The sequence below is a fragment of the Mirounga angustirostris genome, unplaced genomic scaffold (genome assembly GCF_029215605.1).
Source record: "Mirounga angustirostris isolate CCGP_5_RB_7025 unplaced genomic scaffold, mMirAng1.0.hap1 SCAF_6, whole genome shotgun sequence".
Lineage (NCBI taxonomy): Eukaryota > Metazoa > Chordata > Mammalia > Carnivora > Phocidae > Mirounga > Mirounga angustirostris.
Genome location: NW_026991714.1, coordinates 81,739,272 through 81,753,449, shown reverse-complemented (window position 1 = coordinate 81,753,449; position 14,178 = coordinate 81,739,272). Strand labels below are relative to the sequence as shown.

Sequence of the window (14,178 nt, the reverse complement as noted above, 5' to 3'; positions counted from 1 at the left end):
GACTATGGACTCTGAGAAACAAACTGAGGGTTCTAGAGGGGAGGGGGGTGGGGGGATGGGTTAGCCTGGTGATGGGTATTAAGGAGGGCACATACTGCATGGAGCACTGGGTGTTACACGTAAACAATGAATCATGAAACACTACATCAAAAACTAATGATGTAATGTATGGTGATTAACGTAACATAATACAAATTTTTTAAGTCATAAAGAATTTTTATTTCTTACACTTACATTATTTAACAGTAATTAAGTTAAATTATATCACTAGATTTATTTGGTGGGATCTGGTTTGAATAAAGCAGCTAAAAGGAACATTTTGGGAACAATTGAAAAAATTTAATTTTGCATTGGAAATATGATGACATTAGGGTGTAAGCTAATTTTGTTAGGTAAAATAATGTTATGGATACGTATGACAATGTTTTTTGAAAGAGATTTCTGTAATTTGCTTTAAAATACTTCAAAAAAGAAATGATGCCAATATGATAAAAGTATTAACAACCGTTAACTCTAGGTGATGGCTATATGGTACTCGTTATACTATTCTCTATTTTTCTTATTATATTTGAAAATTTTCATTGTAAAAGGTAAAATAAAAAAGAAAAAGGAAGGAAAGTAAGAAGAGAAGGAAAAGAAAAGCAAGCAAGTAAGCTTTTGGGGAAAAATTTTTGGAGAAGACTTGCTAAAGGAATACAGGAAATAAGCTTGGGATAAAGGAAAAAAATTCTTAGCTCTTCTCATAGAAAAAATGAACTGGAAGGGAAACTTCCCTTTAAACCTTCCAGGTAGGAGAATTATGCTTTTTATTCTTTCTCCTTTGATTTCTGCTTGGTAGAACAGACGTTGGTGAAACTTCCAGAACAAAGCCCTTTCTTTGGATTAGCTTGTAAGCAATCATTACTCCTTAGGGAGAACTAAAGGTGAAAAACTCCAAAACCAGTGAGATGTCGGCACCAGTTCTGTGAGCATGTCTAGAGAAGGTCTGGATTAGGCCAGTCTTAGAACTGCCCTGTAACCAAAATCAGAATGTTACTTAAGGTAATGACAACTGTCTTTCATAGAGGAAACCTAAACCAAACTTTGATTCATGATTTTTTAAGTGGCCCTTCCATGCAATAGATCTTAGACCTAATTGTTATGTGTATGCTATGTATTATTTAAACATTAATTATGCCAACAAGTGAAACATGCAGAATTTTACTTTTTAAAAATTTGCATTGATACAAATACCACTGCACTGGGCTTTATGACATTTTATTTATTTATTTATTTTTAAGATTTTATTTATTTGAGAGAGAGAGAATGAGTGAGAGAGAGTGCGCACATGAGAGAGGGGAGGGTCAGAGGGAGAAGCAGACTCCCTGCTGAGCAGGGAGCCCGATGCGGGACTTGATCCCAGGACTCCAGGATCATGACCTGAGCCGAAGGCAGTCGCTTAACCAACTGAGCCACCCAGGCGTCCCTGGCTTTATGACATTTTAAACTGTGAATAGTATTAAATGTCAACAAATGAATTTGGAAGCTCTTACATTTTGGGTGATATTTAAATGAACACACGGAATCACATCATGTCATTTCCCAAAAGCATAAGATGAACATATGCAATGATGAAAATAGCAAAGCTCATTTTAATGCCACATTTTAAATTAGTCAGGAGACAGCTGCTTCCTGACCAAAAGAGAAAAATGAACAGACACTCTGTGAGTAAAAGGCCTGAAGAGTTGGCAAATAAAGAAAAATAGTAAATGACTAGACTATTTTCACATGTGTGTCTTAAAGGTAATGCTCTTGATATAATCTAAAAATAGTTTAGTATTCAGTGACATTCTAAAAATGATCTTGAAAAGCTATAAAAAATGTTCTTATTCATCCTGAATATCCAAAAAGCACATGATTTTCTTAGACACTGAAGTTGTTTCTAGAATCTCATCTCAACATCTGACCTATACTTTATTGATCGTAGTTCCTGGGACTAGAAAAGGTGTCATTAGGGATGAATGCAAAAAAGAAATGACAACTGAGTAGAAATGAGTGTTCCTAGTCCTTAGATTTGTAATTTCTAAATACCATTCTCTCATGAAAAGGAAACAGGGGCTTCTTGGGGGAAAAAGTCTGGTTCCAGATCTGGGAAGGATGTGCAAGATAAACCTGGGATGTTCTTCTGTTCCAGAAAGCAAAGAAGTTAATCATATTAACTTGTTAAAAATTAAAAAGGCTATGTTAAAGGAATGTAACAATTTGAATCTATATAGGTGTTAATTTGAATATGAAATGGAATAATAACTGCAAAGGTTTGAAACTACTTTTGTAAAAAAAATAGCTGAATTCATAATGACACCTCAAAAATAAAGATGAATACAAAAATTGGAGGTTGCTAGGGCACCAACTCATTATTCTAATAAGCAGGGAAAAGAAACAAGCATTGCCTTTCCCATACAGACTATATTTTAGGGTAGTCAAATAGTTGATAAGGGAATATTCTTCCTACAGAAGAATCAGAGCAATAGATGCTGGTGGAATGAGAAACTCTAAGAAATCACTATTTTGCAATTCCTAATGAAAAAAGTAGATCTTGGCAACTATCATCAGCGGCAGCTAAAACTATTAGGTTAAAGGTTGAGGGTGAACTTTAAAACGAATGGATCAGGCTGATATTGTCTCAAAAAGCAGGGCAACTAGACATCTCTGTCTCCTGCTATGCTGTAACAGAAAATGCAAAGCACTCTTAATAAAGTAGTCTTTTAAAAAAACAAACACAGAACCAGATATGAAACCAGGAACTGGAATCTAGTAAGCCTTGAAACCTAGAGCCATAGGCATATGATCAGCTAAATCCAGAATGTGGGAAATCCTATAGAACAAAAGACCCAGTTTCATCAATAAGTAGATGACATTTAAAAAATGGCTGGGGAGGGTACTTGCCAGGGATTAAAAAGATTTAGCATACATCAAACAAATGCAATGTGTGGGCCTTATTTGGATCCAGAACCAAGCAACTATTACAAAACTTATAAGACAATTGGGAAAGTTTACACACTGCGTATTAGGTGACAATAGAGAACTGCTGTCATTATTGAGTGTGACAAATTTTGTAGAAGTCTTTATCAGTCAGAGATGTGGACAGGTAAAGGATTTACAGGTAAAATGATTTGATACCCGACATTTATTTCAAAACACTGCAAAGAAAAATTAAACCTGGGTAATGGTCATGTGGGTCCTTGTTTGCTTTCTCCCAACTTTTAGGTATCTTTGAAAGTCTCTATAATAAACTTAAAAAAACCAGGCACAGTAATGTGGTTTTGAGGTAGAGAGGAGGTTATTGTAGTGATCTGAGCACAGGGGCGAAAGTCTGAACTAGGGTGGGGCAGGTAGAAAACAGTTAAAGACACAAAATAAATGACTGGTTTTGGCAATGACATGAATTTAAGGGAGAGGAAAATTCAACCATGGATCCCATATTTCAAGTTGAACTCTGTATAGATACCACCGACGAAATGGGAATAACGGAGAAGAAAGTTGGTGTGGGGAAAAGAGGACTGTCAACACCAGGCTGGGTTTTGGTGGATGGCAACTCTGCTGAGAATAAAGGCAGGAAAGAACATCCCTTCAAATTCTCCACAGGAGACTGTGGGCTGGACATGCTTCTGCTTTGGGAGAGGGAAGACAATGCCCTGAGGGCACCTGAGAGAATCTTAATAGTAGAGAGAGCATCACTTCAAAACTATAACCCTTTGGTTCTTAATATATCTGAGTTTCCCAGGTATTAAAAGGGATGCCTGTCTGTGTATATCACCTATTACTGTATTTATAGGGGTATAATGTACATACAGTAAAGCATACAGATATTAAGTGTTCATTTCTGAGTTTTGACAACTGTATACATCCATTTTACCACTATCCCAAATAAGATAAAGTACATTTTTATTGCCCCAGAAAGTTTCCTAATGCCCCTTTCCATTCAATTCACCTTCTCGCTTCCCCCTTCCTCATGGACACAACTACTGTCCTGAATTCTATCACCATGTCTTAATTCTGCCTGTTCTTCAACTTCATATGAATAGAATCACAGAATGTGTGCTCTTTTGTGTTTGGTTGTTCCTTTTGCTAACACAATGTTTTGGGGTTTTTTTTAAGATTTTTTTTTTTTTTTAAGATTTTATTTATTTGCGAGAGAGACAATGAGAGACAGAGAGCATGAGAGGGAGGAGGGTCAGAAGGAGAAGCAGACTCCCCGCCGAGCAGGGAGCCTGATGTGGGACTCGATCCTGGGACTCCAGGATCATGACCCGAGCCGAAGGCAGTCGCCCAACCAACTGAGCCACCCAGGCGCCCTAAGATTTTATTTATTTATTTGACAGAGAGAGAGACACAGCGAGAGAGGGAACACAAGCAGGGGGAGTGAGAGAGGGAGAAGCAGGCTTCCCGCCAAGCGGGGAGCCCGATGCGGGGCTCGATCCCAGGACCCTGGGATCATGACCTGAGCCGAAGGCAGATGCTTAATGACTGAGCCACGCAGGTGCCCCACTAACACAATGTTTCTGAACTTCATCCATAATGGTAGGTGTATCAATAGTCTATTTCCTTTTATTGCTGTATAATAGTCTATTACATAAATATATATCACAATTTGGTTATACATTCTCTTGTTGATTGACATTTGGGTTATTTCCAGTTTTTGGCTATTAGCAAAAAGGCTGACACGGATATTCCTGTACAAGTCTTTTTATGGACATATGTTTAATTTCTCTTAGGTAAATACTTAAAACTGGAATTTTAGGGTCACAGGTTAAGTGTGTGTTTAATTTTATAAGAAACTGCTAAACAGCTCTTTAAACTGATTGTTCCATTTAAACTCTCCATCTATCACTCTTTAAGTGTTAGAATTTATAGACTCTGAAATTCTTTTAAGTATTTTGATTTTGATCATTCCAAATGATCAACACATTTTTAAAAATTTTAACTTACTATAAGCATTTTTAAAAATATATCATATGAACATAAAAAAATATCATATGTACTACTGTTTGAGCTACTCAATTTAGATGTTTTATGGATAATATAATGCTTTTAAAAAAGAAAACACTTGAAGATTTAGTAAAAACTACAAAGGATCTTATAAGAGCTCAGATACAGAATTCTTAATCTCAGCACTGGAAGATGGAATGGGAAATAAACAAAGAGGTCAATTTGAGTCTGGTATGGAGCATCTGAAGAAGGACCTCAGGAGGTATTTGTTTGGTAAGAAAACTATGTTTAGGATGTTTGGCATGAAAATACAGTTTATCTTCAGTTCTTGTTTTGTTCAATTTTACACTTCACCACTACTTTCTACTTTTGAAGTGTTGAGATACTTACTTGCAGGGATGGGCTAAGACAGTCTCGTAGTATTTCCTGATGATTCGGTTCACGAACTATTTCGAAAATTTGCTTTCTCTCTTGAGAAGAGTGCGCTGGTGACAAAATGTGCACTAGGAGTCTGCCAAGCTGCATTCGGAAGGTTTCCTTACAAGACCATAAGATTTTAGGCCACTGCTGCTTGGAACCACTGGTTTTACTTGAACCCTTCAATCAGAACAGGAATGAATTAGGATCCGACTTCTCAAGCAATAATACACTAACCTCTCTACACAGCCCCAAAGAAGATCATGGGACATGTTTTATTGTAGATTGTTTTTTTAGTAGTAGAAATTAGAATGGTTAAATTAGGGTGGTTAAAAAAGATAGACATACACCAACGTTGATAGCAGCATTGTTCAAAATAGCCAAGAGGTTGAAACAATCCAAATGTCCACTGATGGATGAATGGATAAACAAATGTAGTATATACATAGAATGGAATATTATTCAGCCTTTGAAAGGAATGAAGTTCTGATACATGCTTTAACATGGATGAACTTGAAAATATCACGCTAAATGAAACAAGCCACATAAAAAAGGACAAATCTTGTAGGAAATACTGTATTGTATAACTTATATAAGGTATCTAGAAAGTTAAATTCATAGAGACAGAAAGTAGAATAGTGGTTATCAGGGGCTTGGGGAGGGGGGTATGAGGAGTTATTATTTATTGGGTACAGAGCAGTTTAGGATAATGAAGAAGCTCTGGAGATGGAGAGTGGTAATGGTTGCACAACAATGTGAATGTACTTGGTACCACTGAATTATACCTTTAAGATGGTTAAAATAGTGAATTTTATATTATGTGTATTGTACCACACAAAAAAAGAGAGATGGGTTAAGAAGCTAAGGTCACTTAAATTACCTAGGGCTTAGAAATTTTAAACTAAAAAAAAAAAATCATAAAAAAACAACAGTAGATTGACTGATTTTATAATATAAAAGAGAAGGAATCATAATAAAGAATTAATGTTAAAATATGGAGTATAACAGTCACAAAATAAGAACTGCATATAAACTGAGCACCAATATTCCTTAACAAGTAACCAAATACGCTGCTTCAACTGTGGTCCAACCAAGGCTAACTCAATCTTGATCAAATACCCTGTATCTGGTTTAAAACTGGAATCAATACATTTTAGAATTTATTCTGAGTTTTGGAAATGGCTCTCCACATTACCACCAGTCCTAAGGGCCCTGTGTAAATCATTCGCTCTAAGTAAAACCTACAGACACCAAAATCTAGTTTAGCTTTAGAGATTGGCAGAATCGCGATTCGTGAGTTCTGCTAGAATTAGATTGACTTTTGGTATCTACGAAGTGTGCTGAGTGATTTGTTCCATAGGGTCAACTGTATATGATCCACAGAAATCCAAGTACATCAGTGATTAATGGAGCCTGATACTTGGTAGTATTCTCTATATAATTTTGAAGGTGTTAGATATGTTTATAATAATTAATAATAATAATAATAATAATAATTCAAGAGTAAGTAGACACATAAAACCCTACTCCTTTTGTGTGAATGAACATGTCCCATGCAATTAATTTACTTACAATATATACTTTGAATCCTTCTACCAGATATGTGAGTATCTCCTTCTGAAATGGATTGAAAATGGAAGGCTGTTCATGATGAACATCTTCAGAAATTTCAGTCTGGGAAACTGAGATCTTGCTTTGAGTTGCATTTTCTGGAGTACTCAAAACGTCAATAATATCTGGATTAAACTCTTTGAATTAAAAGAAGAATAAACAATTAGTCACATCACTGATGCCTAGCCATTACAAATGGTAATGAAGCTGGTAAAAATATTCTATGTAATTGTTAATTCAGTTGTCACAATATAAATGTGTAGCAAATGTATTAGATGTAGAAGATAACAATTTAACAGAGAAAGTAAATTCACCCAAAACAATGTAGGAATTTAAACATATATGTCATATAATTCTAAACTAAATATTTTATTAATGAAGATGAGTTAAATTGCAAAATTATTAGTCATGAGGTTCTTGTGCAAATCAAACATAAAGACCACATGATATTTACATTAGGTGGGTATGCAGAGCTGTTTTAATGCATGTGCTATCCCATTAAATCTGCATGTGATAAATGATTCAATTTCAGAGTTTAGCCTGGGATCTGGTTGACCCAAACACAAATTAGAAAAGTTAAAAATATGAGCCTTGGTTGTATTATGCATTTCTAATGATTAACAATTACTGTTTTCTTTTTCCTATTTTCTTGGGGTTACTTGAACATTTATTGGGAATTCCATTTTGACTTATCTATAGTGCTTTTTTAAAAAAAAGATTTTATTTATTTATTTGACAGAGCGAGAGAGGGAGAACACAAGCAGGGGGAGCGGCAGGCAGAGGGAGAGGGAGAAGCAAGCTTCCCGCTGAGCAAGGAGCCTGATGTGGGGCTCGATCCCAGGACCCTGGGATCATGACCTGAGCCAAAGGCAGACGCTTAACCGACTGAGCCACCCGGTGCCCCTCTATAGTGCTTTTGAGTGTATTTCTTTGCATAGCTTTTTAGTGGTTGCTCTAGGTATTATGTTTTATATATAAATATGTAAATCAGTAGCCCCTATAAAATGCAAATTGAAACCACAATATGATATCACTATACATCTATCAGAATAGCTGAAATTAAAAATAGTGACAATGCCAAATACTGGTTAAGGATGTGAGGAAAGCTGCATCACTCATACATTGCTGGTGGTAATGTAAAATTAAACAGTCATTCTGGAAAGTCTGACAGCTTCTTAACAAGAACAAAGCACACAACTACCCTTATTCCAGAAGAACGAAGCCTTATTTTCACACAAAAACTTACACATAAATGTTTCCAGCAGCTAGCTTTAATTGTAGTAACTGAAAGCTGGAAAACAACCCAAATGGTCTTTCAACAGGTGAATGACTAAACAAACTATGGTGCATCCATACTGTGGGAAACTACTCGGCAAAACAAAAAAGCAACAAACTACTGAAACACACAAAAACCAGGATGACTCTCTGAGAATTACAGTGAGGGAAAAGAGCCAACCCTAAAAGGCCACATACTGTACGATTCCATTTATATAGAATTCTCGAAATGATGAAAATAAAGAAATGGAGAACAGATTAGAGGTTGCCAGGGACAAAGGAAGGGGCAGAGGGGGAGGAGAGTGGGTGTGGCTCTTAAAAAGGCAACACAGAGGCGCCTGGTTGGTGCAGCCAGTTGAGCATCTGACTCTTGGTTTCAGCTCAGGTCGTTATCTCAGGGTTGTGAGATCGAGCCCTGCATTGGGCTCCACGCTCAGCAGGGAGTCTGCTTGAAATTTTCTCTCCCTCTGCTCCTCCCCCCCACCCCCCGCTCTCTCTCTAATAAGTAAATAAATCTTCCAAAAAAAAAAAAAAAAGGCAACATAAGGGTCTCCTGTGTGATGAAATGCTCAGTTTCTTGAATATATCTATGTCTGTATCCTGCTCATGACCCTCGACTCTAATTTAGCACAACCCTCTGGGGGAAATGGGATAAAAGGCATAGGGGATCTCTCTGCAGTATTTCTTAACAACTGCATGTGAATCTACAGTTATCTCAAAGAAAAGTTAAAAAAAAATATATATTGGGGCTGCTGTACTGTTTTAAACTCAATGGTCACTCCAGGTCAGCATATAACACATTAAAAAGTGGATTTTTATTCAAGACCTCTTAGTTCCAAATAAGAAATTCTTTTAATAGTGTGGATGTTAGGAATGAAAAAGTAATGCTGTTTAAAATTTTGAGAACTAATCAGTTTCCTCTTAAATCATTTTCCTTTTAATCCCATATCTGAGCAAGCACAGATTTATCCTCTGGTCCTACCTTGATAAATAATCCTGTTAACCGCTAAAATGGTGAGCCTCTGCAGTCTCTGCGCCAGCTCTGTCTCGGTTGCCTGGACGGGGTTCTCCTGGCTCATTCTCCGCTGCATCATCACATGCAGTTCGTCACTTGCCACCGAGCGCATTTTCATCAGCAGAGAGTCAGTCTGAGCAAGGGGAAATTTTCGAGGACCTTCAAGGATATAAATTAAAAACATCAAACACCAGAGTTAACAGGGATCAAGGAAATTATTTTTCTTGCAGCTTTTTGATTATTAGACCATGAAACGAATCTTAATACCAAGGTAATTGATACAAAGGAAAGAGCATGATTCAGAGAAAGTGATGTTTCTCCCTCTTTGATGAAGTGCAACAGTACTTCTGATTTCAAAGTCCAAATAAAAATGTTGAAGCTACTAACATAGCTTAGTGGGATGGACATCACTTGGCAAAATTTGAGTCTTCGGAAAAACTCAGAAGAATTAGAAGGGTATATGTAAGTAGTTCAGAATGTTCTGACAAAATATTTTCAAATACTGTTTCACTTCCTGTATTCAAAATAATCAACAGGTTTTTAAAGCACATGGTGTATTCAGTAAGAATATGACTATTTCTGGATAATTACCATTGTTAAATTTTATAAAGTAGTTTTGAGATTTATATATAAGTGAGATTAGTAGAAATCAGTCCAGTGAAAGTGAAGAGATCAGAAAAGTGAATATAATTCCAGTGATTTGCTATTGGAATGATTTGGTACATCTTTAGAATTCAATCCTCTAAAAGTGTTTCCTGCAAAATGTTTCCTCAGATTGAACAGTTAGGAGTGGCATTCCTGCACCATCACTGCACCTGCTCCGAGAGGTACCACACAAGTAGCCGATCCAGGAGGATACGGGGAGAATTCGTCTTGACATAATGGGCTGAAGGAGAAGGGCATCGGAAGTTGACCATAGGAACCAAAATGACGTCTTGGTAGGTGAGGAATAATGGAACCCTTCACTGGAATTGAACCTTTGTTTTAAATCATGAAAACATACATCAATTCCCATAGATAGCCTCTATACACATTACTTACATGACTAAATTATGATAGGTTTTAATAACTCATCCTGTAAGATATTTAAATATTTTAATAGCATTTTAGACTGTGCAGTATTTTAGGTAATCCGTAATTCTTATCCGTTAACACATTGTGGTAGGTGGAGTTGCCTTTGAGACAAAAACGAAGTAAATAAAAAAATATTCATATCCAGGGTATATTCAAGAATAATATTGTCAGTCTATGTTCTTACTTAGTTCAAGCAGATTCTTCCTAATGTCTACATCTCTGGCAGCTTTCCAGGCAGATAATTTATTATCTCTGGCAGATAATCCTAATTCAGAGGCAGAGCAATATACTGAATAAGGAAATGTTGTCCTCACTACTATGTACTTGAAGAAGTGGGGGAGGAGGGTGTATTTCAGCACTCGTGCTGTGAAGCTGCACCAGCTGGAGTGGCCTCAAGGGCACTTCTTTCTAAGCCTCCATTCCCTCATATATTAAGATATAGATTAGAAAGTGAAATAGAGCTCACCTCACAGGTAGATATTTGTCACTATCTGACATGATATTAAATGTATTTGTTTACAGGGTTATTGACCATTTTGTCCAGTAAAATATAAGATCCATGAAAGCAGATAAAACAATATCTGGTATGGGCCTGATGCCATTAGATACCTGTTGGTTGAATGAATGGATAAAGAGGGTTGTTCTATGGACTAAATAATAAATAAAATAATGGATGGGGTGCCCGGGTGGCTAAGTCAGTTGAGCATCCAACTTTTGGGTTTTGGCTCAGGTCGTGATCTCAGGGTCGTGAGATCGGGCCCTGGGTCAGGCTCCCCCCATGCTTAGTGGGGAGTCTTCTTGAGATTCAATGCCCCTCCCCCCCCCACTCACGCTCTCTCTAAATAAATAAATAAAATCCTTTAAAAAATTAATTAGGGGCACCTGTGTGGCTCAGTTGGTTAAGCCACTGCCTTTGGCTCAGGTCATGATCCCAGGGTTCTGGGATGGAGCCCCCCATCAGGCTCCCTGCTCAGAGGGGAGCATGCTTCTCCCTCTCCCTCTGCCCCTGCTCCTCCCCCTGCTTGTGCTCACTCTCTCTCTTTCTGTGTCAAATAAATAAACAAAATCTTTAAAATAACAAAAATTAAATAATGGATGTAAAACACAATGCCCACCTCATACAAAGCATCAAAAGTTGTTAATAGTTGGTATTGTTAATGATGGTTGAAATTTAAAGGGAATTCATTTTATGTGAATCATATTAATAACACAACATGCATATTTATATTTATTTATGAGAGTTTATATATATGTGTAGCACTTTAAATAATACCTTAATGCTTACTTCTACCTTCTGTATTAAGGGGATTAAACGTTTTTCATAGTGATAATCAGACAAGTGGAAAAAAAAAACATATAAAAGAATGTACATTGCTATCCTATTTATACCAGTAAAAAAAAGTTTTTGTTTATTGGTAAAGATTAGGAAACAAGATCATGGCAAATCAATAGAACAGATTATCATGTGTTCATTAAACATAAAAAATATTTTTATTGTATGGAAAAATGTCTATAAATATACTGATTAGAAATAGAAATCAGTTTACAAACAGAAGGCAGAGTATGATATCATTTAGGCAAAGTGACATCCTCTCTCTTACTATATCAAAAGAAGATATAGAGGCTAAGGAATCCAAGTTTTGTTAACTGTAGCTGGAATCATCGGGGCTGTTGAGCAGGATAATGGCATGCAAGAGTCAGGCTGCCAAAAGATTAATCTGGCAATAAAATAGTATCTAACTCCTCCAAGAGTGTGAGAACTTAAAACCTAGATATGAAGGCAGTGCTGCTGAGGAAACTCTGGGCCCAAGCCATGGGTGTTCTGGCATTCACAGTCTGAGTAGATCTGTCGATGACCAAAGCATGTGGTGTGTGGCCGGAACAGAAGCTGCAGCTGCAGGGTGTCCCCACAAGCTCTGCTGGAGGTGTGGGGGGTGGGGGGGGATAGGGGGGGAGCAGTGGGGTTGGACGTGTCACTGTCTCAGCAGTTTTCAATCAATGTTAAATGATCTATTTAGGAAGAAACCATCTCCCCCAAACATTTATCACTAATAAGAACAGCTTCTTTAAATTTTGGAAGGAACAGCTCATTATATCTAAATAATGGAAATGGTGGAAATATAAATCCTTCTTAGTAACTTTAGCATCATGAGCAAACAGACTTAAATGGGCTTTTATGACCATACTGCTCAGAAGCAGAGGAGTGCCAGTATTTGTATCTTTTGTATCTATAGTATACACAGTCAATATACTTTTGACTAAGAATGAAGAAATGAAATACAGTCTTTCCCAAATACATGTGTAAAACAATGTGGAAGGAATTACAAAGCAACATATAAAGTGGTACTTTGAAAACTGGATTCCAAGAGACAGAATTTAAAAAAGGGCCATATTTAAACCGGGAAGAACTGGTGGGAGAGGCCTATGAGAGATGTGTCCTAAAGACATGACAGAGCTGGAATGAGTGGATGCGGTGTAGGACACAGAGGGAGGGGCGTAGGCGCTCTCGCTCCAGCAGTCTCTAATTACAGGCCTCTGTGCTTCTATAAAATGTGGGAGCTGGTCTGGTAAACTTTTAAGGTCTTCTCTCAAGCTCAAACTTTGTAGGACTCTAAAAGCTTCATGTGGCTTACAGCAATGGCATTTACTTAGATGCTGTGAAAAATATAAGCCCAGGGGAAGAGGCCAGGGGAGGCAGAAAAAGAAAGAATGGTTTAAGGAAAGGACTAAAGGTCTGTCATCCACTTTAAAAGGACCCAAACAAACAAAAAATAAACAATTAACAAACTTGGAGCTACGCAGGGCTCTGAGGCTAAAGGTGATAAAAAGGCTGGTATCAAAAGAGAGATGAAAGACTTGTTAGGGAAATCACAGACCAAACCGAGGACACCAAGAACACCACTGTGTCAGCCCAGGCACGAGTTGATGGAAAACTAAACCAGGGATCTAGGTATAAACGCTCAGGAGAAATGGACATGAGAACGAGAAATGTCAGCAAGAAAGAAACAGCTCCTGTGATGTGTGACACTGGCAAAACCATATTTTCCTATATCAAAAGAGGGTGAATTCCACCTAAGCAGTCACTGACTATATAAATATAAGGAATCCCGCAATGGAAAGGTGGTTCGAAAGTTGTCTTCTGGTATGTGGTTAGGTGAGCATGACTGCTAGACTCGATAAAAGGCAGAATTCTACCCGAGACCAGAGAGTTACTGGGACATCCAGTCAAGAGGAGAGACTGCGTTCGGATGTTATATTAAGGAAGGCTGTACAGGGGCAATAAAGTTATGTGGATGTCTTAGAAGTTTTATTTACGTAGCTTATATTTAGCATAATTGAAACATAATGCTGCAAAAAATGTATATTAATAATAACTTTTCTCTACAGATGAGTTTCTCACATGGTTTTAAAATCTGGCATAGCACTGAACAAAATAAAGTTGTTTAACACAAGGAGAAGATAGATTTGGATTTAAAAGCCCTTATGATAGTAAGGGTGATTAAACTTCAAACAAATTACCAACTACTGTGTTTGGAGATACGTGTGTGTGTGTGTACACATATATATCCACTATACTTACACACATATGCACATGTATTTGTGCAGGTGCACGTGTAGATCCTGTGTGTGTGGGGGGAGGTGTTTAGGCCATCTTTCCAGATTATGTGTATAAAGGTCACAGCAGATTCTGTCGGAAAAATAAGGAAGTCTAACAATATGGACACTTATTTGGTGATCTATACTAATTCACAGGAAGCACTGAGGTGGCATGCATTCTAACCACATGTGAGACACCATCTTCTCCCCTTCACTGCTCA

The 14,178-nt window shown here is 37.3% G+C and overlaps 1 protein-coding gene across 1 annotated transcript in view; it reads right to left on the bottom strand.

Annotated features, from left to right (window-relative positions):
* The window catches only part of LYST (lysosomal trafficking regulator), a 169,229-nt gene that overhangs the window by 59,240 nt on the left and 95,811 nt on the right, over positions 1-14,178 (bottom strand). The window contains exons 29-31 of the mRNA XM_064594601.1: positions 9,254-9,445; positions 6,958-7,133; positions 5,359-5,565 (exon numbers count right to left, since the gene is read on the bottom strand). Coding sequence (XP_064450671.1) covers positions 5,359-5,565; positions 6,958-7,133; positions 9,254-9,445 — 575 coding nt within the window. The remainder of the gene's footprint in view (positions 1-5,358; positions 5,566-6,957; positions 7,134-9,253; positions 9,446-14,178) is intronic.